This window comes from Hyperolius riggenbachi, chromosome 9 (assembly GCF_040937935.1).
Source record: "Hyperolius riggenbachi isolate aHypRig1 chromosome 9, aHypRig1.pri, whole genome shotgun sequence".
Taxonomy (NCBI): domain Eukaryota; kingdom Metazoa; phylum Chordata; class Amphibia; order Anura; family Hyperoliidae; genus Hyperolius; species Hyperolius riggenbachi.
In genome coordinates this window covers 7,795,977-7,823,156 of record NC_090654.1, presented here as the reverse complement: position 1 = coordinate 7,823,156, position 27,180 = coordinate 7,795,977, and the positions used below count along the sequence as shown (strand labels likewise).

Genomic DNA, 27,180 nt, shown 5'->3' with positions numbered 1-27,180 from the left:
ATAAAGTTATTGCTGATTAAATAGGGACACGGCTAAAATGTCAGAACTGCTCCAGTCCATAAGGGGGAAACAAAGTCTGGATGCGAAGTGGTTAAGATGGCATCAGCTTTTGTGAATAACCACTTCGTCCACAGGTCAGTAGATATACGTCTTCTGGGACTTCATCTAAGCCACAGTGCTGTGCAGGATTAGGCTTGCTCCTGTGCACATTTCTGGCACCATCTGCTGCAGCACTTATTGGGGAATGGGAATATATGTTCCCTGAGCTAATGAGATTGATTTTTACCATTAAAAATACTTGTATTTTCTCAGTTCATAGTGAAAAATACACTCTGTAGCATTATTTCAGAATCAAATATCTTCACCATAAATTGTGACAGGAACATTATCCAAGTTTTGTGATAAGCGGTAAGAATAGCCAAACAAAATGTGTTTTTTTATCTACAGTAGCACTTATTTTTAAACTGGAATTGGTAAAACTGAGAAATACATGTTTTTTTTCTATTTTTTTTCTTTGTTTTCCCATTAAAATTCATAGAAAACAAAATTGTTTGAGGGAAAAAATGGGATACAATGAAAGCCTAGTTTGTCTTGAAAAAAAACAATATATATTTCATTTGTGTCATAAGTAGGGATAAAGTTATTGCTGATTAAATAGGGACATAGCTAAACTGTCAAAACTGCTCTGGTCAATAAGTTGAAAACAAGGTCTGGATGCGAAGTGGATAAAAAGCTCCTGGGAAGGAAGCTGACACTCTACTCTGTCAGCCATCCTGGCCTGTCATTGCTAACGTGAATGCCCCAGTATGTTGTCTGCAAAATAAGATTCACCGGAACCCCATATCAGCCGGATTCCAATTTTGCAAAAAAAGACCTCTTATCTGATATAGGCCAGGGCCATTTTCTGCAAGGGGGCAGATCTGTGCACCAGAGCCCAAGTGATATGAGGTTCCAGTGAGCTTTATGTATACTTGCCTGGGGCTTCCTCCAGCCCCATGAGGACCTCTCGTCATCCTCCCCAGCTGCACCGTTACCTCCTTGCCGCCTCTCCGGTATCTTCTGTCGGGGCCAGTTGTGGTGTTCTCAGCGGCGGGAGCGAGATGTGGCGTGACGAGGCCACACGTGCACAGACCACCACTGAAGAAGATACCGGAGGCGACCACGGAATAACGGAGTGGCTGAGGACAGCGAGGGTGCCCACAGTCCTCTTGGGGCTGGAGGAGGCCCCAGATAAAAGATTAGGCACAATGAACCGTCTAAGGTTCTCTTCAAAGGACAACTGAACCGAGAGGGATATGGAGGCTGCCGTATTTATTTCCTTGTTAAACAATACCAGTTGCCTGGCAGCCCTGCTGATCTATTTGGCTGCGGTAGTGTCACACACCTGAAACAAGCATGCAGCTAATTCAGTCACCTGATCTGCATGCTTGTTCAGGGGCTACGGCTAAACGTATTAGAGGCAGAGGATCAGCAGCACAGCCAGGCAATATGCATTGTTAAAAGGAAATGCCATAAATATTCGTGTAAGCTGAGTTTTTGAGACCAAAAAAGTGGTCCAAAAGTGGGGGTCTCGGCTTATAATCTAGTAGCGTGTTTTTGCTGACATTAACACCCCCTCCCAACCAACTCAACCCCCCCCCCCCCCCCCCCCGCCGGAAAAAAAACAGCGGGTAAATGTCCGTGTGCTGCCCCTCGTCAGAACAGAGCAGAATTGACCAGAACTTGAAAATAAAAAAAGAAAATTGAAGGTAGGCTGGTAGAACGCTGGTCGCTTTATAGGTCTTATATCTGATGTATTTTGCCATCCCTCAGATACTGGTCAGGTGCTGCGGTGTGACGCCATCGTGGACATCATTCACGAGATTCAGATCGTCTCAACCACGAGAGAGCTTTATCTGGAGGACTCTCCTCTGGAGCTGAAGATACAAGCGCTGGATTCTGAAGGTGAGCGATATTCTGTGAATATGAAATAATTAGGGCGGAGATGCAAGTAACTTTGCAAATTTTATGTTAACTGTATTCAGATCTCTACTGCATGGAATTAATGCGATCGCAGAAGATTGTAATCGGTCTCATCCTCTGCTGCATAAATTTGGATAAAATTTGCAGTAATTTGGTGGCATTCGTATCACATTGACCATCTTTATTTGAAGGCTTTAGGCACTTCTTATACTTGGACTGTAATGCTGGGAATACACCGTGAGTTTTTTGACAGATAGATGGTTCGATAATTTCGCACAGGTCCGATCTGAGTTTGATAGTTTTTCTGATCGATCTTAACATTAAAGTGAATAGAAATCGATTAGAAAATCTATTGAAAAAAAAGCTCATTGTGTATTCCCAGCATGAGGCGTTTTGGCCAGGGCTCTCTTCAGGTGCGTACACACGTCGGATTTGCTCAAACGACCCGTCGTTCGGATGTCAAATCGGGCATGTGTACAGTATGTCATTCAGCTGATAAGTACGGAGTTGAGCGATCCGATCCGCCATGCGGATCGCTCAAGTCCGTTCTTATCAGCTGAGCAACATACTGTACACACGCCCGATTTGACATTCGAACGACCGGTTGTTTGGACGTCCAAACGACGGGTCGTTTGCGCAAATCTGACGTGTGTATGTACTTTTCCCCTTTCGTTCCATAATGTTGTGTAATGGGTGTACATACCTCCCACCCCTGTGTAACAATATGTAGTTGATTTGTTCCCTGCATCGGTGGTAATCCATCATTAACTGTTGTATTGTGTATTTTGTATTATTATACCCCGTGTTGCGCTATATAACTCAATAATAATAATTATACGGTCGTGCAGAAACTCTGTTCGGAATTCCCCCGCACCCGATTTTGCTTGAATAGTGAAACTTTATTGCTCTCTGTTGCTGGTTCCCTTTAGCACGATGCTCACCCACAATTCTTTGTGTCACCAGGAAACACGTTCAGCACGCTGGCCGGGATGGTGTTTGACTGGACGGTGGTGAAAGATGCCGAGCTGGACGGCTTCTCCGATTCTCATAATACTTTGAGGTAAGGGAAGATTTATATGTATTTTATTATAATATATATAATTTTTTTTTATTTTTTAACTACCTAAAGACCGCATCACGCCATGGGACGTGATGGCGGCGGCGAGGGGTGCGCAGCCAAGCACATGACTGCCTGGCGGAGGGGCATAGCGGCAGAACAGAGGTGCCGAAGAGGAGGAGGAAGGCCCCGGGGCTCATGGGGCTGCAGCTAGTGATGGGATCCTGAGTAGATAACCACTCGAATTCGTGATTCTAATAAGGCTTAATTGACTTGGCTGAGCACCTGGGAGACATGGGGTTACTTACCCATAAGTCTGTCAGCTTCTACGCGTCCCAAACATCTTGCATGCGGCCTATGGGATGCGTTCCGAAACTCGCTACCGCGCACTTCCTCCTTCCGGCTTGGATAGGAAAAATGTAATTTACTGTAAAGTGCATGTTAGTGTTGGAGAAATGTACATTTAATTCATATGCGTACACATGCATTTTAAGCTTTATAATTGTTTTGCGATAGTGGTCATTGGTTGAAGTTTGTAAACAGTTGTTTGTACACTCCGGCTGCTGTGAGCGGTCTGGCATGAAATAAGATTTAGGGCAGTATTCCTCTGGGGAGGCTGTAGGGAGCAGATGTTGCCTGAAAGCTGCCAAAGATCAAGTGTGTGGGAGAGCCGGACCGAGAAATATTATGCTTAGTGTCCTCTTTACGTATTCATCCTTGTGTACAGCGCTGACACTCTTTATTGTGGACCAGCCGTACTGGATGTCACTTGTTAAAAAAAGAACCTGTACCAGGGGAAAAAAAAAAAGTTCCCCCTGGGGTACTCACTTCAACAGGCCTGACAAGTACTGATTTATTTACCTTCCCTGGCTCCAGCGGGGGCGCTGTTGCATGGAGATAGACGAAAATAGCCGATCTCTGTCGGGTCCGTTGTACTACGCAGGCGCAGGAGACTTGCAGAGCGGACTGACAGCCGATACTGCGCCTGCGCTGGAGCCAGGAAGGTAAATATTTACATCCCGCTGTTCCCGGAGCTTTTTTGCCGTGGGACCGAGGAGGACGGGGGAAGCCTCAATTTTCTTTAGGGGACACCAGATGTGAGCGGGGCATGGAGGCTGCCATATGTATTTCCCTTTAAACAATGCAGATTGCCTGGTTGTCCTGCTGCTCCTCTGCTGCTAATACATTTTAGCCATAGCCCCTGAACAAGCATGCAGCAGATCAGGTGCTCTGACTGAAGTCAGACTGGATTAGCTGCATGCTTGTTTCAGGGGTGTGATTCAGACACTACTGCAGCCAAATAAACCAGCAGGGCTGACAGGCAACTGGTATTGTTTAACAGGAAATAACTGACAGCCTCCTTATCCCTCTCACTTCAGGGTCAGACATGGTAATTTTTTTTTTTTTCCCGCTGCTGAAGCTGAACTCTCTCTGTAACTTGTTGTTGCTGGTTTATTACCCGGTTTTAATTAAGCCTTGTGTGTGAGAGCGCTGTCTGCTTCCTCTTTTATACGGCCGCGTTTCCTGTGCAGAGCGCTGTACACTTCATATCCATATGTGTAGCACGTGGTTATTTCTACTCACTGACTTTACTTTTTTTTTTTTTTTTGGTTTTTCCCCTCCCCAATATACATTAAACTAAAAAGTTGTTATAGCAGCAAACTGAAACTCCTCTCCGTTTACTGAGGAAGGTGACTAATCTTGCGCAGGCCGCTGTACATACTGACAGGAAGTGCCGTTGCTATGGTGTTTGTAGTGTTTGTATGGAGTTGTTGTTTGTTTACCAGACAGCCATGGCAAACTCTATATCTGCATGTGAAGAAGGCTTAGATGCTTTCCTTGCATTGAAGGGCATCCACGGCTATAATTACTAGCAGAGGTGATCCAGGGATTTATCTGACTGCCATCTGGAGTCGGGAAGGAATTTTTCCCTTTTAAGGGTAATTGGCCCAGGCCTTGTAAAGGTGCGTACACACATGCGACTATAGTCGTTTGAAACGATCGTTCCCCGATCGTTTCAAACGACGATCGTTTAAAAAAAAAGCAACCAACGACCATTAAGTCTAACGACGGACGAGCTAGATCGTTATAAACGAACTATCTAGCTTGGCGGATTTTTTCCAACGACGATCGTTTGCAAAAGTAGTACATCGTTGGAAACGGTCGTTCGTACTAGGCTTGACATGCGCATTTCGCTATTTCTCCATGGAACTTTTCATTTTTATGCGCAAGCGCAATAGTTGCTTTACGTGATGTAACGTTCGTTCTAACGATCAGATTGTTACACACTTTTAAAACTATCTTTACTTAGGTCGTTCTTTCATCAATTAAAAGTTCGTTCGTCGTTCACAACGAACGATCGTTGTCGCATGTGTGTACGTGGCATAAGATTTTCCACCTTCCCCTGGCTCCACAGGGATATGTGAGGGAGCAGGATGGTGTGTGGTTTTTTGTTTTTTTTTCCAACAAAACTATGCAACTATGATCCACTCGACTGGAGTTAAAACTTATTTCATTCTTCAAAACATCAGACATAATATCAATGATAAATACATAGAGTAGCCTTCCTGGCGGTATTGACAAGCCTGGCTCGTCCAGCAGAAACATGCTGAAAGCGGTATTGACGAGCTGAGCTTGTCAATACCACCAGGGAGATTTCCTGTTTGTCTGCCCCGCCGGCTTCACTTTTCCTTTATCAGAGGGATTCCCCAGGATGGCTGGATGCCTGACTGCACGCTGTGGGTAGCAATCTGTGCTACCTCCAGCGTGCAGAACTAGCATCCAGCCACCCTGGGGAATCCCTGGGCAGCGGATCAGCGGGGCAGAGTTCTGCAGGGCTGGCGGGGGCTCCCCCTTCTATGCGGGGGGGGGGTCCCTTCTATGCGGTGGGCGGGGGTGATACCTTTCTGTATGGGAGTTGTCCCCCTTCTGTGCGGGTTGGTGGCCGGGCGGGGGCTCGCCCTCTATGCGGTGGGCGGGGGTCCCTTCTGTGTGGGCTGGTGGTCGGGCGGGGACTCCCCCCTCTGTGGAGGGTGGGGGGCTCTCTCCCTCCCTCGCACCATCTCTTCTCCCTCCTGATCCCCTCTTCAAACCCCCCCCCCCCGATCTGAAGCCCTTTGAGGTCTACTCACCCGAGGGCTCTCTCCAGCGGTGGCAGCAGCACTTCCTTCTCCATCGCCGAAGTCTCGTTCTCTGTATAGTTACAGTACGAGGCTTGGTGACGTCACCAAGCCTCGTAATGTAACTACACAGACCAGGACTTCGGCGATGGAGGAGGAAGTGCTGCTGCCACCGCTGGAGAGAGCCCTCGGGTGAGTAGACCTCAAAGGGCTTCAGATCGGGGGGGGGGGGGGGGGGTTTGAAGAGGGGATCGGGAGGGAGAAGAGAGGGTGCGAGGGAGGGAGAGAGGCCCCCACCCTCCAGAGGGGGGAGTCCCCGCCCGGCCACCAGCCCACACAGAAGGGACCACCGCATAGAGGGTGAGCCCCCGCCCGGCCACCAACCCGCACAGAAGGGGGACAACTCCCATACAGAAAGGGATCACCCCCGCCCACCGCATAGAGGCGGAGCCTCCCATAGAGAGGCTTCAGACGGGGGAGCAGGGAATCGGGAGGGGAGGACGACACATCTGGCTACCTATAACTGACTACCCTTACATCTGGCTCCCTATACATCTGGCTATACACCTGACTACCCTTACATCTGGCTCCCTATACATCTGGCTACCTATATACCTGGCTACACATCTAGGTCTTATACTCACCATTGGCGTGCTGATCCCTCATCGCGAACCTCTGATTGCTTACCCAGTGCCTTCTTCCATGTCCCTTGGCGGGTTTTGCTTCTCCCTTGGCGATGACATGTCCCCCACCGATCGGCGTTGATGACACCAGGGTCACACAGCGTCATCAGCATCTTGCAGCAAACACTTTTTTTTTTTTTTTATTATTGAATTCAATACAATAACCTGTATTGCATTCAATATTAAGAAAAAATTGATTGCAAAAAAAAAAATGGTTGAAAATTATTGGAAATTAATTGAAACACTTTTTGCACGGAAATCCTAGGGAAGTTGAACGCCAGGGTGGTTAATACTGGATAAGCTAACGTGTATCTGAGCTAGTTATTGCTCCCTAGGCCCCGTTTACACTTAAAGGGGCACTATGGCGAAACATTTTAAAATTTAAAATATGTGCAAATATATACTAGTGGCTGCAGCTCTGGCGCTTTGAGTCCGCCAGGAGAAAAGCGCGATATAAATGTTATTTGTCTTGTCTCTTATCTCTGATATTCTGGATAAAGACAGAGGTTTTCCCTCCGGTGGAGAGGACCATTCTCCTTCATCCAGTGGCGTTTCTGGTCCAGCATCCGTTGGTCCTCTCCTGGAGTTCGGTCTAGTTGTAGAGAGGCGTCACCCTTGGTTGTGGCCACCAACTTTGTCACACTTGCAGCTTGTTAGATGTGGCCCTGAATGACCAACCCTAAGAACACCAAGCAGGAAAACTCTGCCGTGTTTGTTTTATAAGACTTCCATTATACTGCTTATAGTTTAGATAATGGCCCAGAATTCCTTATTGTTGGCCAAGTTCTCAGGCTTCCCCGCCCCCAAAATCTCCCCTTATGCTTGGTACACACTATGAGATTTTCTAGCAGATTTACGGTCAGATGGATCCTTTCCAAGAAAGCCGATCAGTGTCCCAGTTCTGTAGATATTTCATGCTTACACCTGCAGGATTCTGAAGTTTTTGGAGTCCACCTACGTCCCGCCGTCCTACATCACCGAGATGGAGAAAGTCGCTAAACAGGGTGACACCATTCTAGTGTCTGGACTGAAGACCGGAAGCTCGAAGCTGAGAGGGCGGATGCTGGAGCCGGTGTACGAGGCAAGTCTTCTGTGTCGTGTTTGTGGCGGCGTATTCGCTGCCTGGCGGAGAGCACAACATTCTGCAAAACTCTGTATATATTCTATGTACCTGCTTCTTACTACACCCCTTACCAGGGCCACATTTGTACTCTTTACCGCCCAAGGCCACGGTCTGTCACCAGCTGCCCCCTTCAGTATAGGTAGCAAGATGACCCCTCCCCCTTTCCCTCCAGAATAGGTAGCCAGATATACCCCTTCCCTCCAGTATAGGTAGCCAGATGACCCCTCCCCCTACCCTCCAGTATAGGTAGCCAGATGACCCCTCCCCCTACCCTCCAGTATAGGTAGCCAGATGACCCCTCCCCCCCTTCCCTCCAGTGTAGGTAGCCAGATGACCCCTCCCCCTTCCCTCCAGTATAAGTAGCCAGATGACCCCTCCCCCTTCCCTCTAGTATAGGTAGCCAGATGACCCCTCCCCCCCTTCCCTCCAGTGTAGGTAGCCAGATGACCCCTCCCCCTTCCCTCTAGTATAGGTAGCGAGATTACTCCCTTAATCCCTCCTGTTCCCACCCCTGCACCTATACAAGTAGCCAGCTCACCTTCACACTGCAGCAGCCATCAGTGTCGCTCATTTCTCCGCTCGTCTCCAGTGCAGAAGCTTCCTCTTCCGTTCTGTCTCCAATGCTACCCAAGTCCATAGCCACCGGCCACAATACAAACGTGCACAGAGAGCAAGGTGGCTGCTGCACAGGCGGCTGGCAGCAGAGTACCGGGGTCAGGCGGTCGCCTGATCTCCCTGCATTGCACCATTTGCAAGAATGCACCAGTTTAGCCTGCTGCTTTGGTGCCCTTAATCCGGCCCTGCCCCTTACACCCCAGATATAAGCGGGGGGGGGGGGGGGGGGGGGAAGAAGCTGTTGTTCAGGCTTCTTTTGTGTCTTCCACCTTCTGAACCAGAACTTCCACTGTGAAGGCCGAAGTGTAACGCTGGGAACACACAATGCAATTGGTATGAAGTTGTAGCATGTGTACATGTCCAAACTGCTCCCAATCGATAAAGGGATCGATTTTTTTTTTTTTTTTTTTTTTTTTTTTTTTTTTCTTCTTCCTATGATAACTTTACAAAATTGAACCCTTTCTCGATCGAAAATGGATCGGACGTGTGGAAAATAATAGCTTGATTCCTGGGGATTGGGCGGGAAATTGCATGGTGTGTTCCCAGCATGAGAAGCTAGGCAGCGGTGTATAACGCAGTGAAAGGGAGATGGCGGCCAATGTGACTTAACCCTTGCGTACACAGCCCGCGTCCCCCGCGCATTCCAGGACGACTTTGCCTTTTGATAAATTGTTCTTGCTTACCCCTAATATTTATTGTGCGACACCTGATTGTGATACCGTATATAGTGTGTGCTGATTCCTGCACCTTGCCACTTTTTTATCATATCCTCTATTGATCAGGACCGGCCTACACAGATTTATACAGTAACCCTTTTCAATGTATTGATTAACCATTGTCTTATATTGTCTGCATTCTTTGCATGATCCAGTGTATGCGATTGGTGGATTTACTGCTTGTCATTTGCGTTGTGATAGGTATTCTTATTTTAGAAGTGTGTCCTAATGCTGGCCATACACTGGTCAATTTTTTACTTTAATCGATTAGTATAACCGATGAATTAATTGAATGGATCAAAAATCGAGTTGACATTTTGATGAAGAATCGATTCTGATTGCCCCATATTCAATCGAATTCTTAAAATGAAGCAATCGAGTATGTTGGGTTATTTCAATCGATGGAACAAAAATCAAGAGCTTTTCATTATGTATTCGATCGACCTTTACTCAATCTGATTCATCAGGCGCTTATTTTGTGATCTAAAATAGTCTCCGATCAATTAAAGGTGGAAAAATGGAACAAAAATTTACCAGTGTATGGGCAAAAAAATCAATTCATGTTTGATCGATTCATTTATTTTGAATCGACTCTAAAAATTGATAGGGCAATCGATTGTCCTATAATCGACCAGTGTATGGTCAGCATAAGAAAGATTGGGGTTTTTTTTTGTTTTTTTTTTTCCTTTTTGTTTCTTAAAGGGGCACTATTGCGAATTCCCTGGATTTTAGTCCCTTTAACATAGATATGTGTAAGTGGAGCAATGTTATTGCCACGTATTATGACTGATCAAAAGGATTTTATACATTGCCACTGACCATTTATAGCTAGTGAGTCACGTCGGAAGGTTTACCTTTCTGACACGACTTAGCATAATCCATTCTGCAGTAGGAGGCATCTGTATCTGTAGATAATGCAGCCGTTACATTCTCCCCCCCCCCCCAGCCACCCCCCCGCCCCCCGGTCAGCCCAGCTAAGTTTGGTCCAACTTGTAACTGAACTATCGTGCAGTTACTGAGTTCTGTGTACGCTGCAGCCGCCGTACGGGTCTATAGTTACATGCTGCCCGCTGAGGACCTCTTATCTGCAGCTGGCACAGTGGCGGACACCTATTGGTGTCCGTTGCTGTGGTAACCAGCAATCGGCTTTCTTAACTGCTCAAGACAGCGGCGGTGTTGCGTTCCTTTCGTGTACAGTCAGAACTTTCTCATGCACGTATTTCTGATTATAGTACATCTCAGATTCAAGCAGCACTCTTCTAAATGGGCTTTATACATTATAAAGTATATTCTTGAATGTTAATGCTGTCCTTAATTTTTTTTTTCTCCAGAAAGTTAGCCCCGCAGAAGTCCGCCTCCTTATTTTAGAAAACATCCTCCTTAATCCGGCGTCGGACATTTATCTGCTTGTGGGATCGTCTATAAAATACAAGGTGCAGAAGGTCAAGCAGGGGAAGATAACAGGTGATGGGTTTTCTTGTGTATTGACAATGAGTGGGCCGGAGCGCCGTAAAGCTGACCCCCCTACAATCGGCGCAAATAAAAAGTCCATCATGCTTGGTTAGTGCCCAATCGTCTTGCCAAAATTAGGATTTGTGCTGCTTTCATTTTGAAGATAATAGCACTTATTTCCAAAACCATACCATCACCCAGACCCCGTACAACAACTTACCTGTATGGGTGGGTAGTGATGTGTATGTGCTCATTTGTGCTGCAAAAATCATCTTTCTATCTTTTTATAGTTTTTGAGATATTTACATTTTTATAAAGGTCAAAAATTCAGCTCTGGGCAGCGGTTGGGTTATATGATGGCTGTGTATTGACAATAGCTGGGCAGCGGTTCTGTTACCCGCTCTGTTTATTGTCAGGAAATATCACAGGAATGTGAGAAGAATGGACTGTAGCTGCTTAGCTGAACTTCAGACCTTACATTCTATGCTTTTACAGCAAGCATACATAGTTCGCTGAAACTGGGGAGTAAACTGCAATCAGAGGTTGCTTAGTTACCGCAGGAACCAGGAGGTTCCATGGCATGCCGCTATGTGCCCTCTCATTGCCAGTACGGCACACTTCACTGGCTGCGGTCACTTACAGAAGGTGGCACCTGATATCATCTGGGTCTGTTCCTGCGCAGGCATCCACATGCAAGAATATGGCGTTTGCACCAGAAATTCATACATTCTGTCCTTGCTGTGTGTCCTGACAGCTTCTCACTCCTGCTGTAATATAGAGCACAGATTTTTGTTTGCTTTATGGCCTACATGCTTTTTTGAAATCACAGGAAGTCGCTATTATCTTAAAAATGAAAGCGACACAAATCTTTGTTTTTGCAGCACAGACGTAGCACTAACAAAATCCGACGGGATATTTATTTGTAGTAATTGGGGGTACTGATGGAATGAACAGTTTGCCCGGCCCTGTGACAAACTGTTCGCAACGAACAGCGCTTGCGGATGGGCGCGTTATTTGTAAGTGATGCACAGGCGCTGGCCAGTGTCATGTCTGATCGTGCTGCTTTCCTGCCTTCCCCACCGATTAACAAGCATGCTCAGTGGGCACTTAAATATAATCCCCCGAAATATCTCCGCAGCCACACCTCGTACACTTCTCAAATGTTCAGGGTAGGAAGGGGATCCCGGGAACTACCTCTGTGCCAAATTGCAGCCCCCGAGCCCCGCTGGTTCCTGAAATAGATTACAGAAACTTATCTTGTGAACCAGCACGGCTCGGGGGCTGAAATCTAGCCCTGAAAATGTTGGGAATGTAGGAGGTTTGGCTACAGAGATATTTGGGGTGTTAAGCACAACCGCATAATTGCACAGGAAATGTGTCAGCGCAGGCTACTCACGCGCAGTCGCGTCAACGCAAATTCACAGGCAGCACAATCGGACACAACAGCGGCGGAGCGCATCCTGCTTACGTACGACCGGGAGTGCTCTGCGCATGCGTACAATGTCGTCGTACATAGTTGTGCGCAGAGGTGCACGATCAAGGATGCTATCCGCCAGCCAGCGCCCATGCAACGCTTACAGAACATGTCCAGAAGTAGATGCAGGTACGTCACAGTTCATCATGGGGCCGGGCAAACTGTTTATTCCATCACTAATCGATGAAGGGGAGTTTTCAACTTTACGGAGCTATTGACCCACGTCTGGTATTCTGCACTTGCTTGCTAATCCCTTGGCTATGAATGTTACGGTAACCCTCTGTTGGGTTTATTTCCCGCCACAGATTTGTTGATGCCATCTGAGCAGTACACGTTGCAGCTGCAGAACCACGTGCCGTCACCGGGCGGCGATACAGACGACCCAGTGGCCAAACTGGACCAGAGAGCATCCAAAGTGACGGCTTTACAGAAGGGACATGCCAACATCGTCCTGCTCCATAAGAATATCCTTCTGAGGTTACGGTCTGTGTAATAGGGGGAGGGGGACTGTCCTGTAGACTTACCCGTGGGGGGGGGGGGAGCGCAGACGGTGACATGCAAGTGACCCGCTTCTCTGTAGTGAGGTTACTGACTGTCTAATAGGTGAAGGGAGTTGTCCTGATAACCATCATATGAGGAGCTCACAAGCCTGGGCAAACACACAGGGCAAAGGGTAACAACTAGTTAACCACAAAGGGCTTTTTCCCATTATGACCAGAGTAATTTGCCAATAACTTTATCACTACTAATCGCATCGAAAAGATCTATACTTTGTTTTTTGTTTTTTTCCCCCCGCTACCAATTAAGCTTTCTTTGGGTGCTACATTTTGCTAAGGATTATTTTATTAGTGTATTTTAATGGGAATAATGAGAAAAAATGGTTTTAATAGTTTTAAAATGTGATAAAAGCCTCGCATTTTATTTGCCCATTTGTCCGTTATGTTCAAATTATATCCCTAGTACAATGTATGGCAACAATATTTTATGTGGAAATAGTTGTATTTTTTTCAGTTTTGCAAGCCCTTACTTAAAAAATATTATACCCTCGTGACAAACATATTAAAAAAAGTTAAATCCCTAAAGTAACTACCGTATTTTTTTTTTATTTTTTTTAAGTAATAATTAAGTCTTTTTATTTTGGTCACTATGAGAGGGGAGGTAAGGGATTAATGGGGTATTTTATGTATTTTTATTTAATGGGATATATGTAGATGTAATTTTACTATTTGGCCACTAGATGCCCCCACACTATATTCCTAGTGTGTACTATTTACTACATACACTTATTACAGAAAATAACATGTGCATATTTTACTTTCACTTTACTCAATGGCCGCCGGTATCTCATTGATGCTGGTGATCATTGATCAGACACTTGTATCGGTGGATGGAAACGTTGTACCCATTCACTGATCTGTCTAACGGGCGGCGGCGAGAATGTGTGCGCACAGCGGCGATGTGGCAGGAGACTAATATCTACGTCCCTGGGACTTCAGATGGAGTCTGTCAGGACGTCGATATACTGCATGTGGTGCTGCAACTGGTTAGACACCTGGGCTCAAATCTTACAGATAGCCAGCGGCTAATACAACATCCCAAAATAAATGAGATTGTTGGTGCCACATATCCATCAGGCATGTGGGTTAAGTCTGTCTGCCGGCGGCAAGGCCTATCTCCTACAACAGTGATCTGCAAACTCAGCCCTCCAGCTGTTAAGGAACTACAAGTCCCACAATGCATTTGCCTTTATAAATCATGACTGTGGCTGTCAGACTCCTGCATTGCATTGTGGGACTTGTAGTTCCTTAACCGCTGGAGTGCCAAGTTTGCAGATCACTGTCCTAGAAGCCTGCAGCAGATTTATGTGAGGCAGTCCATAGGGCCATGAGCACCTAACCTTCCCCACTTGCCTCGGCAGACACTAAACAATACACAGCAAAAATCAGGCCAATTACCCTCATATGAGGAGCTCACAAGGCTGGGCAAATACAATCTCATTTATTTTGTTATTTTGGGACGTTGGTTCTGATTCCAGGTCTCTTTTTAAGGCCTTGTTCACATTTTAAATCGCCAGTGCTATCGCAAGCGCTGAACGATTCGAGAGTTTAAAGCGGATCTGAGATGAAAAACTAACTGACAAGTAACTTGTCTATATATCTTATCTAAAGTTTAGATAGTTTACACAGCAAATCTAGCTGCAAACAGCTTTAATAGAAAATGATGATTTCTTCCTGTGATACAATGACAGCAGCCATGTTGTTTGTAAACATTACACAGAGGCAGGCTTATCTGTATCTTGAGCAAAAAAACCTAATCCCCCCTCCTCCTCCCTCCTTCCCCTCTGCCTCTAAAATCTCTGGCTAGTAATACCTCCCCCTCCTCCTGCCCAGACTGAGCTCCCATGAGCCCTTGCTACTGTCTGAAAGTGCCTTGGCTCTCTGAAAACCTGTGGGCGTGGCTTGTTTAGTTTATAGGGAATTAGAGTATTAAAACAAAAACAAAAAAGTATTTGGCTTGAGGAATGCCCTATAAACAATAGGAAAGGAACACAATTATGCAATGTGTAAAAGTTCATCTCGGATCCACTTTAAAGGGAACCAGAGAGGAACGGGGGGTTGAAAAAAGAAAATGATTTTATACATACCTGGGGCTTCTTCCAGCTCCATAAGCCTGAATCGCTCCCACGCCGCCGTCCTCAGCTTCCTGGATCCGCCGGTACCGGGCCCGTCACTTCCGGCGGACGCGGCCAATTGTCCGCATCACAGGGGCTCCCTCCATACATGTACGCATGCGGCAGCGCAGTAAGCAGCCACATGCGTATCTGTATGGAGAGAGAGCACCCTGTAATGCGGAGAATTGGCCGCGTCCGCCGGCCGACTTGCCGACTCGCGGCAATGACGGGACCCGGTGGCGTTGGATCCAGGCAGCGGAGGACGGCGGCGTGGGAGCGATCCGTGCGTATGGGGCTGGAGGAAGCCCCAGGTATGTATATTGAATCCTCTCTGGTTCCCTTTAAGCACTTTTCCTTGCACTTTTGCAGAGCGTTTTTTTTTTTTTTTTTTTTTTTTTTCTTCTTTCACTTCCTGTCGCAAGTCAACAAGTGAACTCTTTGACCCAGAAATGAATGAATAAAATGTATTCATGAAAGAGCTGAGGAGATAGCTATACAAGCGCTTTATGATTTCCCTATATCTGCCATTGAGCCAAAGCGCTCAGAATATGGTGCAGGCAGCGCTTTGGTGAGCGGATCGGAAACTAACCGCTCAGATGTGAACTCTCTCATAGGGAATCATTGCACAATCGCTTTTGGGGCACTTTCTAAAATCACCGGCGCCCTTTCAAAAACCTGCAAACGTTCATAGTGTGAGCAAGCCCTTAACCAGCCGGGCGGTATGGACGAGCTCAGCTCGTCCAACACCGCCAGCGGCTGCCGCTCAGGCCCTGCTGGGCCGATTTTGATGAAATAAAAAGGTGCCCACGCAGCCAGCACTTTGCCAGCCGCGTGTGCTGCCTGATCGCCGCCGCAGCGCGGCGAAAGAGGGTCCCCCCCAGCCGCCCGAGCCCAGCGTAGCCGGAACAAACAGTTCCGGCCAGCGCTAAGGGCTGGATCGGAGGCGGCTGACGTCAGGACGTCGGCTGACGTCCATGACGTCACTCCGCTCGTCGCCATGGCGACGAGCAAAACGAAACAAGGTAGGCCGCTCATTGCGGCCTTCCTTGTTACTGCGGATCGCCGGAGGCGATCAGAAATACGGGTCAGGAGCGCCCTCTGGTGGGCTTTCATGCAGCCAACTTTCAGTTGGCTGCATGAAATCGTTTTTTTTTTTATTAAAAAAAAACCCTCCCGCAGCTGCCCTGTGATCTTAATAGAACGCCAGGGTGGTTAAGGGAACCCGAGGTGAGCGTTATATGGAGGCTGCCATATTTATTCCCTTTTAGGCAATACCAGTTGCCTGCCTTGCTTATCCTCAGCCTCAAATACTTTCATCCATAGCCCCTGAACAAGCATACGGCAGGTCAAATGTTCCTGACAAAATTGTCACATCTGACAAGATTAGCTGCATGCTTGTTTCTGGTGTGATTCCGACACTACTGCAGCCAAATAGATCAGCAGGGCTGCCAGGCAACTGGTCACTTTAATTTATTTAGCTGGTACGGGATAGCACAGGCGGTGAGACACCAGTATGTGATTGTGGCCTGCAGACAGCATGTGATTGTGGCCGCTCACCAGCGCGGTATTTCTGTAGAGAGGACGTATTGCATTGTTCAGCACTTGTCGCTGGCACGCTGCTGCTTCTGACGGACAAATAGCTCAGTGTTAGCGGTCTGGCAGCATCCCGGCTACACAGATGCAATAAAACCCCCTGTAAGTGTTTACAAGGGGAGCGGGGGGAGATTATCCTGGCGGACCTCCAGCGTCCTGCCGCTAACAAGCATGACAGAGTGCATCTGGATCAGTTTCCTTCTCCTGCAGCCACTGAAGTCAGTCTGGAAAATCAGAGAACCAAACCAGCATATTTTTTCTTAACGTACAAGTTTACAAATACTGTCTTTAGTGAAATGCAAATTGGAATTTAAAGGGAACCTGAAGGATATGGAGGCTGCCATATTTATTACATTTTAAGCCTCATCTACACGGGTAGATGAGGCTCCGATGTTCCTTATCAACCGAGGCGCTGATGCGGCTCGATTGGTAAGATCTGACAGGACGGATCTCCGCACCGCCGATTCCCTGCTCGCTCCCCGCGAGGGGACAATGGCAGGGAATCGAGCGGAAGATAAGCGGGGACGAGCGGGTAATCGTATCAGACGCGGGCGGGGGCGCGGCGGGTACGCGCGGGGATGCGGAAGAGGCGATCAGGCGGCTAATCGAGCCGCCGGATCGGAGCCTCATCTACGCGTGTAGATGAGGCTTTAAACAATGCAGATTGTAACGTGGCCAGGAACCTCCTAGTGCACGACAAATGCATTCCTCCTCCTAGAGTTTAGCCTGTCTAATTCCCCTGCATCTGTGACTAATCACAAGTGTAATTTGATCTCTCACCTGTGTCGGCTCAGGAATCTCCTGCTACTGCAGAGCAGATAATTTGTAAACACAGGATGTTAACCCTATGTCTGCTTCCATGAAAGCAGGAAGTAGACATACTGCAGATTTATTGCAGGATTTGTATCAGCTGTAACAGATGGTTTTCTTTTAAGCCCCATCTACACAATACAATTTTTTTTTTTTTGTGTGCGATTCGATTGTTCGATTAAATCCGACATGTCTGATTGGGATTCGATTCAACAGTGTGGTTGAATGTCATTACAAAACAATCGGACATTTCGGATTTAATCGATCAATCGAATTCGATCGATCGAATCGCGCAAAAAATTGTATCGTGTAGGAGGCTTAAAGGCTATTATTCTGTTGCATATCTTTTTGAGCACAGAGGAAGTTCTGAGTTCAGGTCCACTTTAATGTATAGTGAGAATGCAATCTAATCCGATCCAGATGTGCCACGCCCCGTCCTGCAGCAGAGGGATGTTTGCCAACTGTCACGCTATCGGCTGTCGGTCTGCCGCCGTTTCTGCCCACTTCCAATCGACCTGGATCTTTCGCACTGTCTGATCGATACGTTCTACTGAACGTTGATAAGTGTATGGGCACCTTTAGAGGGGATTGGAATAAGCCAGCCGCATCTGGTGCTTTCATATATTCTGGGGGAAATATAATAAATTGTATTAGATGTTTTTACTTGGCTGCAGTTACTCTTTAAGCTCCTTAATGTTGGTTTCTACATATCCGGATGCAAGGCGTGTCCCGGCTACCGAACGGGACGATCTATGTCGTGGAGCCGGGATATTTAGGTACTTTGTTTGCACGGAGTCACTGAATCCCTTCCCCTCCCCCCCACAATCTACTGTACTACCAACAAGGAAAAAAAACACGCAGAACAGCGATTCATCTAAAGAGAAACCGTAACCAAGAACTGAACGTCCCACTCAGTAGCTGATACCCCCTTTTCCACGAGAAATCTATTCCTTTTCACAAACTGATCATCAGGGGGCGCTGTATGGCTGATATTGTGGTCAAACCCCTCCCACAGGGTGATGTCAGGACCATGGTTCTGACATCACTCTGTGGGAGCCTTGTTGCATTGTGGGAAATAACAGCTGTTTACAACTGCCAAAAAGGCAAGCAGCATCTCCTTCCACTGACATCACCTGCCAGCAGTAAAGATGTCCCCCATGTGGTAGATGTCAGAATGTAAATCAGGGAGAGGAAAGATGTTACAATGGGCAAACACTGACTAAATCAATTATACATAATTATTGTAAAATGAAGCATTTTTTATTACATTATTTTCACTGGAGTTCCTCTTTAAACTCCAGTTACTCCACTTTGAAGCACAACGGCAGCATTTGTAATCCCATGCATGTCCTCATTTGGCATAGAAACGGCAACATGTTGCTCCCCGCCCTTCCTTAGTATAGGTAGTCAGGTTAACCCCTCGCCACCAGCACAGCTAGCCAAATTCATTCTCCCAAGTGTATGTAGTAAGATGACCCCTTCCAGCCCCCTCCCACCCAATGGGTTGCCAGATTTACCTCCCTTATTTTTACACTCGCACCCATGAGTTTTGCAAGCTACAATAAATAAATAATGCAGTGTAGGTGTGAAGTTCATCACTCACCCCTCCAGGATCCACAAGGACACTTGCAACCCCATCTCCCTCCTTCCAGGCATTCCATTGTAGAGCACTTGAAACAAAAAGAAAAACCGAGAGCCCAATATGGTGCAGTAAGTCTAACAATTGTTGGCAAAATAATTAACAGATGTGGATGTACTCACAAACACGGGTTACACATAGGCAACCACTTGAAATGCAGGTGGGGAGCATTAGAACCTGACCCCACTCAGGTTTAAGAAGTCGCTCTCTGTAGATAGAAAGAAGGGGACAGTCCCCTCCACCCAAGGTGGACTATATACTGTGCAAATTTGGGCAGAGGCGCCAGGCAGGTTAAAATGATCTAAAAACAACTAGCTCAAAAAGATCCAATAGTGACCTTGACAGAGGCGCATTGCCACTATTGGACCTTTTTGAGCTTGCACTCCTTGCCTGATGAAGCGGGTTATACCTGCGAAACGCGTTGCGGAGTGCCAAAACAAATTATTTGCGATTTGAACAGTCTCGATTGTCCATCATTTCAGGAGGTAAGTCCACCTGTACTCCTCCTTTTTTAGTTGTTTTTAGATCATTTTAACCTGCCTGGCACCTCTGTCCAAATGTGCACATTCCGTTGTAGAGAGCGCCTAAGGGGGAAAGACAGGTTGGCTTCGTCCTCCAGGACCCTGCAGGGCGGAGTAATGAACTGCACCCTTACACTGCGCATCCAACATGCGGCTATTTCTCTCCCGCCGTAACTTCGCCCCACACCTAAAATCTGTCACCGTCGTACCTACAGCGGGGGCTCTGAGTGTCCTACATTCCCCATGACTGCCATAGTGGTGTAATATAGGAATGCTTGCCTGTGCCCCCATTGTGTGTTCTGCCCTTGGTCCATTGCTTCAGTCCTCCCAGGGACATTGTACAGTCTTGTGCTGACTGGGACCTTTTCCACCTTTTTCTTCACTTCTCTGATCTACAATCCTTCTGTTGGGATTTTCCCCTGATCTTTGCAGGTTTCACGGTATTCCCGGGAGATCGGTGGGTCCTGGAAACCGGCCGATATTACGAGATAACCATTGACGTGTACGACAAGTCCAGTAACAAAGTGTACCTGTCAGATGTAAGTATAGGTTTGAAAAATACCTCGTCTCCCATTTGTGCTAAATATCCCTAAATAGACCTTTTCCCTCATATATGAACTTATATGATGGAATTACAAGACCGTGATCGTAATCAGCCACTGGTTGGCGCATTTCTGTGGCCACTCACCTCCTGGACGTAAAATCACTGACTCTGATAATGTTCACATTAAAGCCAGATAGTCCGCCACAAAATCAAATTCCATTTACCCACTGCTCTGTGTTTATTATGTAGTCAACAACCTGACCCTGCATTGCAAGCATTCCAATATAATCAGCAATGTTTATGCTATAATGAATCTTCTCAGTCCGCTTGACTCTGGTACATTGCTGGGGAGATGAAAGCTTGTTATCTCTTCTCCCACATTCCTGCTCTTCATTGATTGGCTGAGGGCAGTTCAGTGTGACAGGCTAAGGTTGAGAGGGAAAATACACCTCACCCCTCTGCAGAAGCTGCTGAAATATGATCTATGCTGTGCTCAAATGCATTTACAAAGCAAACTAGATATGACAGTGCACTTTCTAGTACAAAGCTCAGTGGGAAGGGTGGGCAACGCATGCACCATTCATTTCAGGCAGGAGGAAAAAAAAATAGGGAGGAAATGACGAGGATTGGCTTTAGTCAGAGGCAGTAAAGATGGAAAAGGCCTGAAACGGTTTTCTCTGTGAATTCCATGAATTTTATATAGTAAATAAAAAGTAGCCAGTACGATACATCTGTTATGTAGGTAGAACAAGTATTTATCTACTTATATAGGGGAACCGACAATCCTTCTCAAGGAATTTAGTGACAGACTAAACGTTTGTCATTTTCTTTAGCCTTGTTTTAAGTGTTATCTTCAGTGGTAACATTTCTGGTTTCAGAATATCCGCATTGAAGCGAAGATCCCGAAGGAATACTTCGAGGTTCTGGAAAGTTCGCTGAATGGGTCTTACCATCGAGTGAGGGCGCTGAAAAGTGGCCAGACGATGATTGATGCAGCTCTGACATGTATGGTGGATGAAGTGAGTATGACGTTCCTGTCCATTCCTATATCCCTATCCATATATTAAATCAGATCCCGCAGGGGGTGAAGAATCCGAGTATGGACCGGGAGGGTGACTGCTTATGATGTCATATCCTCTTCCTTTAGCAATTCACACCCTGTGGGAGTTTCCCACACTTCAGAGCGCCTACCCTGTGGGAGTGGCCACTAATATACACCCACCTCCGCCCTTGCACGACTCTGAGAAATCTTTCACCACATATTCCCCTCCAAAATACTTTTATCCACCCTTCCTCTTGTAAGATGAAAAAACAATATTCAAATCCTTTAGATATACCCCATATCACTTACACCCCATTTCTACTCCACACCCCTCCTCCATACACAGTGTGCCCCTACCTTCTATAGCTTGCCCCCCAACATTTATTTCATTTTCAGCAATGCCAGGTGCCTGGCAGTCCTGCTGAACTGAATCACACACCTGAAACAAGCATGCAGCTAATCAAGTCACACTTCAGTCAGAGCACCTGATCTGCTGCATGCTTGTTCAGGGTCTGTGGCAAAATGTATTAGTGGTGGAAGATCAGCAGGGCTGCCAGGCAACTGGTATTACAAGAAAATAAACATGGCAGCCTCCATATACCTCTCACTTCAGGTGTGCTTTAACACTGGAGCAGGAGCCGCCTTTACAAGCAGACAGATTTGACATTCTTGCTGCTGTATAGAGATCTGTGCAATAATGTGTGAAGTTACAGAGTTGAAGGTTCCTGATACAGATGAACACTGTTATGTGTAAGGGGAGATCAAAAAACGGACTGGCACTAGATCATTGGTTGACCACTGAGGGAACGGAGTGACCACTGTGCCTCCAGAATTTAAGATCCAATGTAACAGCAACAAGAGAAAAGCTTCCGGGCACCAGTGGATAGCAGAAAAACACCTTTATTCCATCCTCCGTACAAAATAAAATTGGATGTTATAGCCCAGCGGTGGCGAACCTATGGCACGCCACCGCTGCTTATGAACTGGCCGCAGCGTCTACTAGACGCCGCCGCGCCAGTTCATAGCCCGCAGCCCCGCAGTCTCCTGGGAGGCAGACCAGGGCTACGGCAAGATGGCCGCCGAAGCCCTGTATTGGAGACTATTTATGTCTCCAATACAGGGCTTCGGCGGCAGCCATCTTCCCGTAGCCCTGCACTCTGCCTGTCAGCAGCAGCGCGGGAGACTCCGCTGCAGAAGATCCGGGGAAGATGCACGCCAGAGCCCAGCCGAGAGGGAAGACTTCTGTCAGGTGAGTACATTACTTTTTTTTGCAGGTGAAATGCGGCCCACTGTGTTTTCTGCTAAAATGTTTCCCACATTGTGTTTATTTACAGTGAAATGCTGCCCACTGTGTTTGTTTTCTGGTGAATTGTGTCCCGCTGCGTTTGTTTTCTAGTGAAATGCGGCCCGCTGCGTTTGTTTTCTGGTGAAATGTGTCCCACTGCGTTTATTTTCTCTTGAAATGTGGCCCACTGCGTCTATTTTCTGGTGAAATGTGGCCCACTGCGTCTATTTTCTGGTGAAATGTGGCCCACTGCGTTTGTTTTCTAGTGAAATGTGGCCCACATTGCATGATTTTCAGCTGAAATGTTGCACACATTGCGTTTATTTTCTGGTGTCTGGGGTAACTGTTGCTGCATTTATTATTAAGGGCTCATTCACACTACAGAACGTATGCATGAATGCGATTTCATGCATGCGCTGCCAACGCACAGTGATCACACGGAATGCATGTTGTGGTGCGCTAAAGCGTGGACGTCGGCAGCTGTACCCATCGGGGAAACTTATGCGTTGTGCGTTAAAATGTTCCCAGATGCGTTACAACGTAACGCATGGGAACGCACACCTGTAGTGTGAATGGTAACATGGAAGACTATTGACTTTCATGTTACCATATGAATCTTACATTATGTGCGTTGCGTCAAAACTGACAGTGCAGCACATAGTGTGAATGAACCCTTAATGGTCATAGTTGGCTATATTTGCTGCTTTGGGGTTACGGCGAGTATAAATAGCATCATACAGTTTCTATAGCAGTAGGAGAACAGAGGCGCCAACAGGATAAAAGCGGATAAAAACTTTAAAACTTGCTGGGAGGAAGTGCTGGACTTACCTCCATAAAGCAGACACGAAAGACTGTCTGAATAGTAGCAATCACATTTATTAACTAGTACCCCCAAAACAGTGCAACGCGTTTTGCAGGCCCAGCCCGCTTCATCAGGCAATAAACGTGGGGACAAAACAGAATTTCGGCATTAGCAGGTGTAGCCTGCTAATGCCGAAATTCTGGCGCTCACTGAGGCGCTACACCTGCTAATGCCGAAATTCTGTTTTGTCCCCACGTTTATTGCCTGATGAAGCGGGCTGGGCCTGCGAAACGTGCTGCACTTTTTTGGGGTACTATTTAATAAATGTGATTGCTGCTATTCAGCCAGTCTTTCGTGTCTGCTTTATGGAGGTAAGTCCACTGCTTCCTCCCAGCAAAAGTTTTTATCAGCTTTTATCCTGCTGGCGCCTCTGTTCCCCGTTTGCTGTACTGTGTCCACCCCTGGTGGAGGGGTGATCTACCCCCTTTCGCATCTACAGAGAGCGACTTCTTATGCCTGAGTGAGGACAGGTCTAATCTCCTCACCTGCCTATACAGTGGTTGCCTTTGTGGTAACCCACGTTTGTGAGTATAATTTCTCACCGATAACCTTTATTTCCTTTATGCTTAACATACTACACTATATTGGGCTCTCGGTTTCTCTACACTTTATCATACAGTTTCTGCACACCCATGATGCCAATCCTCGTTTCACCACATCATCACATCATGGCGGAAACGCTGCTTTCTTATGCCTCGCTGTTACATCATTACGTTAGCTCCGCCCATACAATATCATGGCCACGCCCATTGCTCGGCGCAACTCACCCCCCCCCCGGCACTCGGAGATAAATAAGTCGCAGTTTGGGCACTCGGCCTCTGAAAGGTATGCCATCACTGTTATAGCCTAACAGTCTGTTTCGCAAAGTCTAGCTCTGCTTCCTCAGAGGCAAGAAAAATGACATCTTTACACATCAAAAAAGCACTTAAAATAGGCTTACCACTCCAGGTGTCACTCCCCCCCCCCCCCCCCAGCCGAATGAGCGTGAGCACGCCATCCCGAGCCGCCGCCATAAGGAAGCCCCGCCCCTTCCGGGCACGTCATAGGGGATTCCGTATCCAAAGCCGGAAACTACGCGGATTGCGTAGTTGAAAGCCGCGGTATCAGGAAGGAGTGGCCAGGCGGGCGTCCTGTAGTCAGGGCACGCTCATTCGGCTGGGGGTGGGGGGGGGAGTGACACCTGGAGTGGTAAGCCTATTTTAAGTGCTTTTTTGATGTGTAAAGATGTCATTTTTCTTGCCTCTGAGGAAGCAGAGCTAGACTTTGCGAAACAGACTGTTAGGCTATAACATCCTATTTTAATCTTTGTACTGAGGATGGAATAAAGGTGTTTTTCTGCTATCCACTGGTGCCCGGAAGCTTTTCTCTTGTTGCTGAACACTGTTATGGTTGTACACATAATAACAAAGATAAGAAACTGAATGATATGTAAAAATGAAACCTCTCACCCCGAGAGAAGGAACAGGATTCCTTACAGGCCACAGGCTGGGGAAGTCGTCCTGTTTCCTAAAAAGAGACCAGTGAAAATAACATAAATAAAATTGCTTTTTTTTATTTTACAATATTCATTCATAGATTGTGTAATTAGTGTTTGTCTGTTGTTAAATCTTTAGTCCCTACCACTGTTGGCAGGCACACCTGTTTTTGTTTTCTATGAAAAATCTTCAATAAAAAATCTACTTTCAAAAATCTTTAGTCCCTGATTTATGTTCTGAAGTATATCACAGGTGGTGACCTATTTAGTCCTGTCAGGTGATCTCTACGGAATGTGTTTTTTTTATTATTTTTTTTTAGTGTTTTGAAGCCCAGTGAAAATACCTCATCTCAAAGAATTCTCTGGGAGGAGACTTCCACATAGCTAAACAGCCTAGGCTAAGCCTCACTAGGACGGGGCTTCCATACCTGTATACAGCAATATATAGGAAGTTTGTTTTGTTTTTGTTTGTTTTTTTACGTTAAAACCAGGAGAGTTACTATAAAAGTGGCTATCCTGAATAACTTACTGCATTCTACTATGTCACTACAGGGCCTCTTTACTGCATTCTGCTATATGTCACTACTGGGCCTCTTTACTGCATTATGCTATATATCACTACAGGGCCTCCTTACTGCATTCTGCTATGACACTACAGGACCTCTTTACTGCATTCTGCTATATGTCACTACAGGGCCTCTTTACTGCATTCTGCTATATGTCACTACAGGGCCTCTTTACTGCATTCTGCAATATGTCACTACAGGGCCTCTTTACTGCATACTGCTATATGTCACTACTGGGCCTCTTTACTGCATTCTGCTATATGTCACTACAGGGCCTCTTTACTACATTCTGCTATATGTCACTACAGGGCCTCTTTACTGCATTCTGCAATATGTCACTACAGGGCCTCTTTACTGCATACTGCTATATGTCACTACTGGGCCTCTTTACTGCATTCTGCTATATGTCACTACAGGGCCTTTCTACTGCATTCTGCTATATGTCACTACAGGGCCTCTGTACTGCATTCTGCTATATGTCACTACAGGGCCTCCTTACTGCATTCTGCTATATGTCACTACAGGGCCTCTTTACTGCATTCTGCTATGACACTACAGGGCCTCTTTACTGCATTCTGCTATATGTCACTACAGGGCCTCTTTACTGCATTCTGCTATATGTCACTACAGGGCCTCTTTACTACATTCTGCTATATGTCACTACAGGGCCTCTTTACTGCATTCTGCTATGACACTACAGGGCCTCTTTACTGCATTCTGCTATATGTCACTACAGGGCCTCTTTACTGCATTCTGCTATATGTCACTACAGGGCCTCTTTACTGCATACTGCTATATGTCACTACTGGGCCTCTTTACTGCATTCTGCTATATGTCACTACAGGGCCTTTCTACTGCATTCTGCTATATGTCACTACAGGGCCTCTGTACTGCATTCTGCTATATGTCACTACAGGGCCTCCTTACTGCATTCTGCTATATGTCACTACAGGGCCTCCTTACTGCATTCTGCTATATGTCACTACAGGGCCTCTTTACTGCATTCTGCTATGACACTACAGGGCCTCTTTACTGCATTCTGCTATATGTCACTACAGGACCTCTTTACTGCATTCTGCTATGACACTACAGGGCCTCTTTACTGCATTCTGCTATATGTCACTACAGGGCCTCTTTACTACATTCTGCTATATGTCACTACAGGGCCTCTTTACTGCATTCTGCAATATGTCACTACAGGGCCTTCAGGGCCTTTCTACTGCATTCTGCTATATGTCACTACAGGGCCTCTTTACTGCATACTGCTATATGTCACTACTGGGCCTCTTTACTGCATTCTGCTATATGTCACTACAGGGCCTCCTTACTGCATTCTGCTATATGTCACTACTGGGCCTCTTTACTGCATTCTGCTATATGTCACTACAGGGCCTCTTTACTGCATTCTGCTATGTGTCACTACTGGACCTCTTTACTGCATTCTGCTATATGTCACTACAGGGCCTCTTTACTACATTCTACTATATGTCACTACAGGGCCTCTTTACTGCATTCTGCAATATGTCACTACAGGGCCTTCAGGGCCTTTCTACTGCATTCTGCTATATGTCACTACAGGGCCTCTTTACTGCATTCTGCTATATGTCACTACTGGACCTCTTTACTGCATTCTGCTATATGTCACTACTGGGCCTCTTTACTGCATTCTGCTATATGTCACTACAGGGCCTCCTTACTGCATTCTGCTATATGTCACTACAGGGCCTCTTTACTGCATTCTGCTATATGTCACTACAGGGCCTCCTTACTGCATTCTGCTATATGTCACTACAGGGCCTCCTTACTGCATTCTGCTATATGTCACTACAGGGCCTCTTTACTGCATTCTGCTATATGTCACTACAGGGCCTCGTTACTGCATTCTGCTATATGTCACTACAGGGCCTCTTTAACATGTGCTGCTTGTCTTGCAGGACGGAGGAGTCCATGTTTTGGCCAGTCCAGTGAGGAA

The 27,180-nt window shown here is 46.6% G+C and overlaps 1 protein-coding gene across 1 annotated transcript in view; it reads left to right on the top strand.

Annotated features, from left to right (window-relative positions):
* The window catches only part of NUP210 (nucleoporin 210), a 187,836-nt gene that overhangs the window by 11,056 nt on the left and 149,600 nt on the right, over positions 1–27,180 (top strand). Inside the window, exons 3-11 of the mRNA XM_068251846.1 lie at positions 1,813–1,944; positions 2,926–3,022; positions 7,752–7,902; positions 10,607–10,739; positions 12,507–12,671; positions 17,989–18,051; positions 19,868–19,974; positions 20,858–20,998; positions 27,143–27,180. The exon at positions 27,143–27,180 is cut by the window's right edge and continues 100 nt beyond it. Of these exons, the coding sequence (XP_068107947.1) occupies positions 1,813–1,944; positions 2,926–3,022; positions 7,752–7,902; positions 10,607–10,739; positions 12,507–12,671; positions 17,989–18,051; positions 19,868–19,974; positions 20,858–20,998; positions 27,143–27,180 (1,027 nt within the window). The remainder of the gene's footprint in view (positions 1–1,812; positions 1,945–2,925; positions 3,023–7,751; positions 7,903–10,606; positions 10,740–12,506; positions 12,672–17,988; positions 18,052–19,867; positions 19,975–20,857; positions 20,999–27,142) is intronic.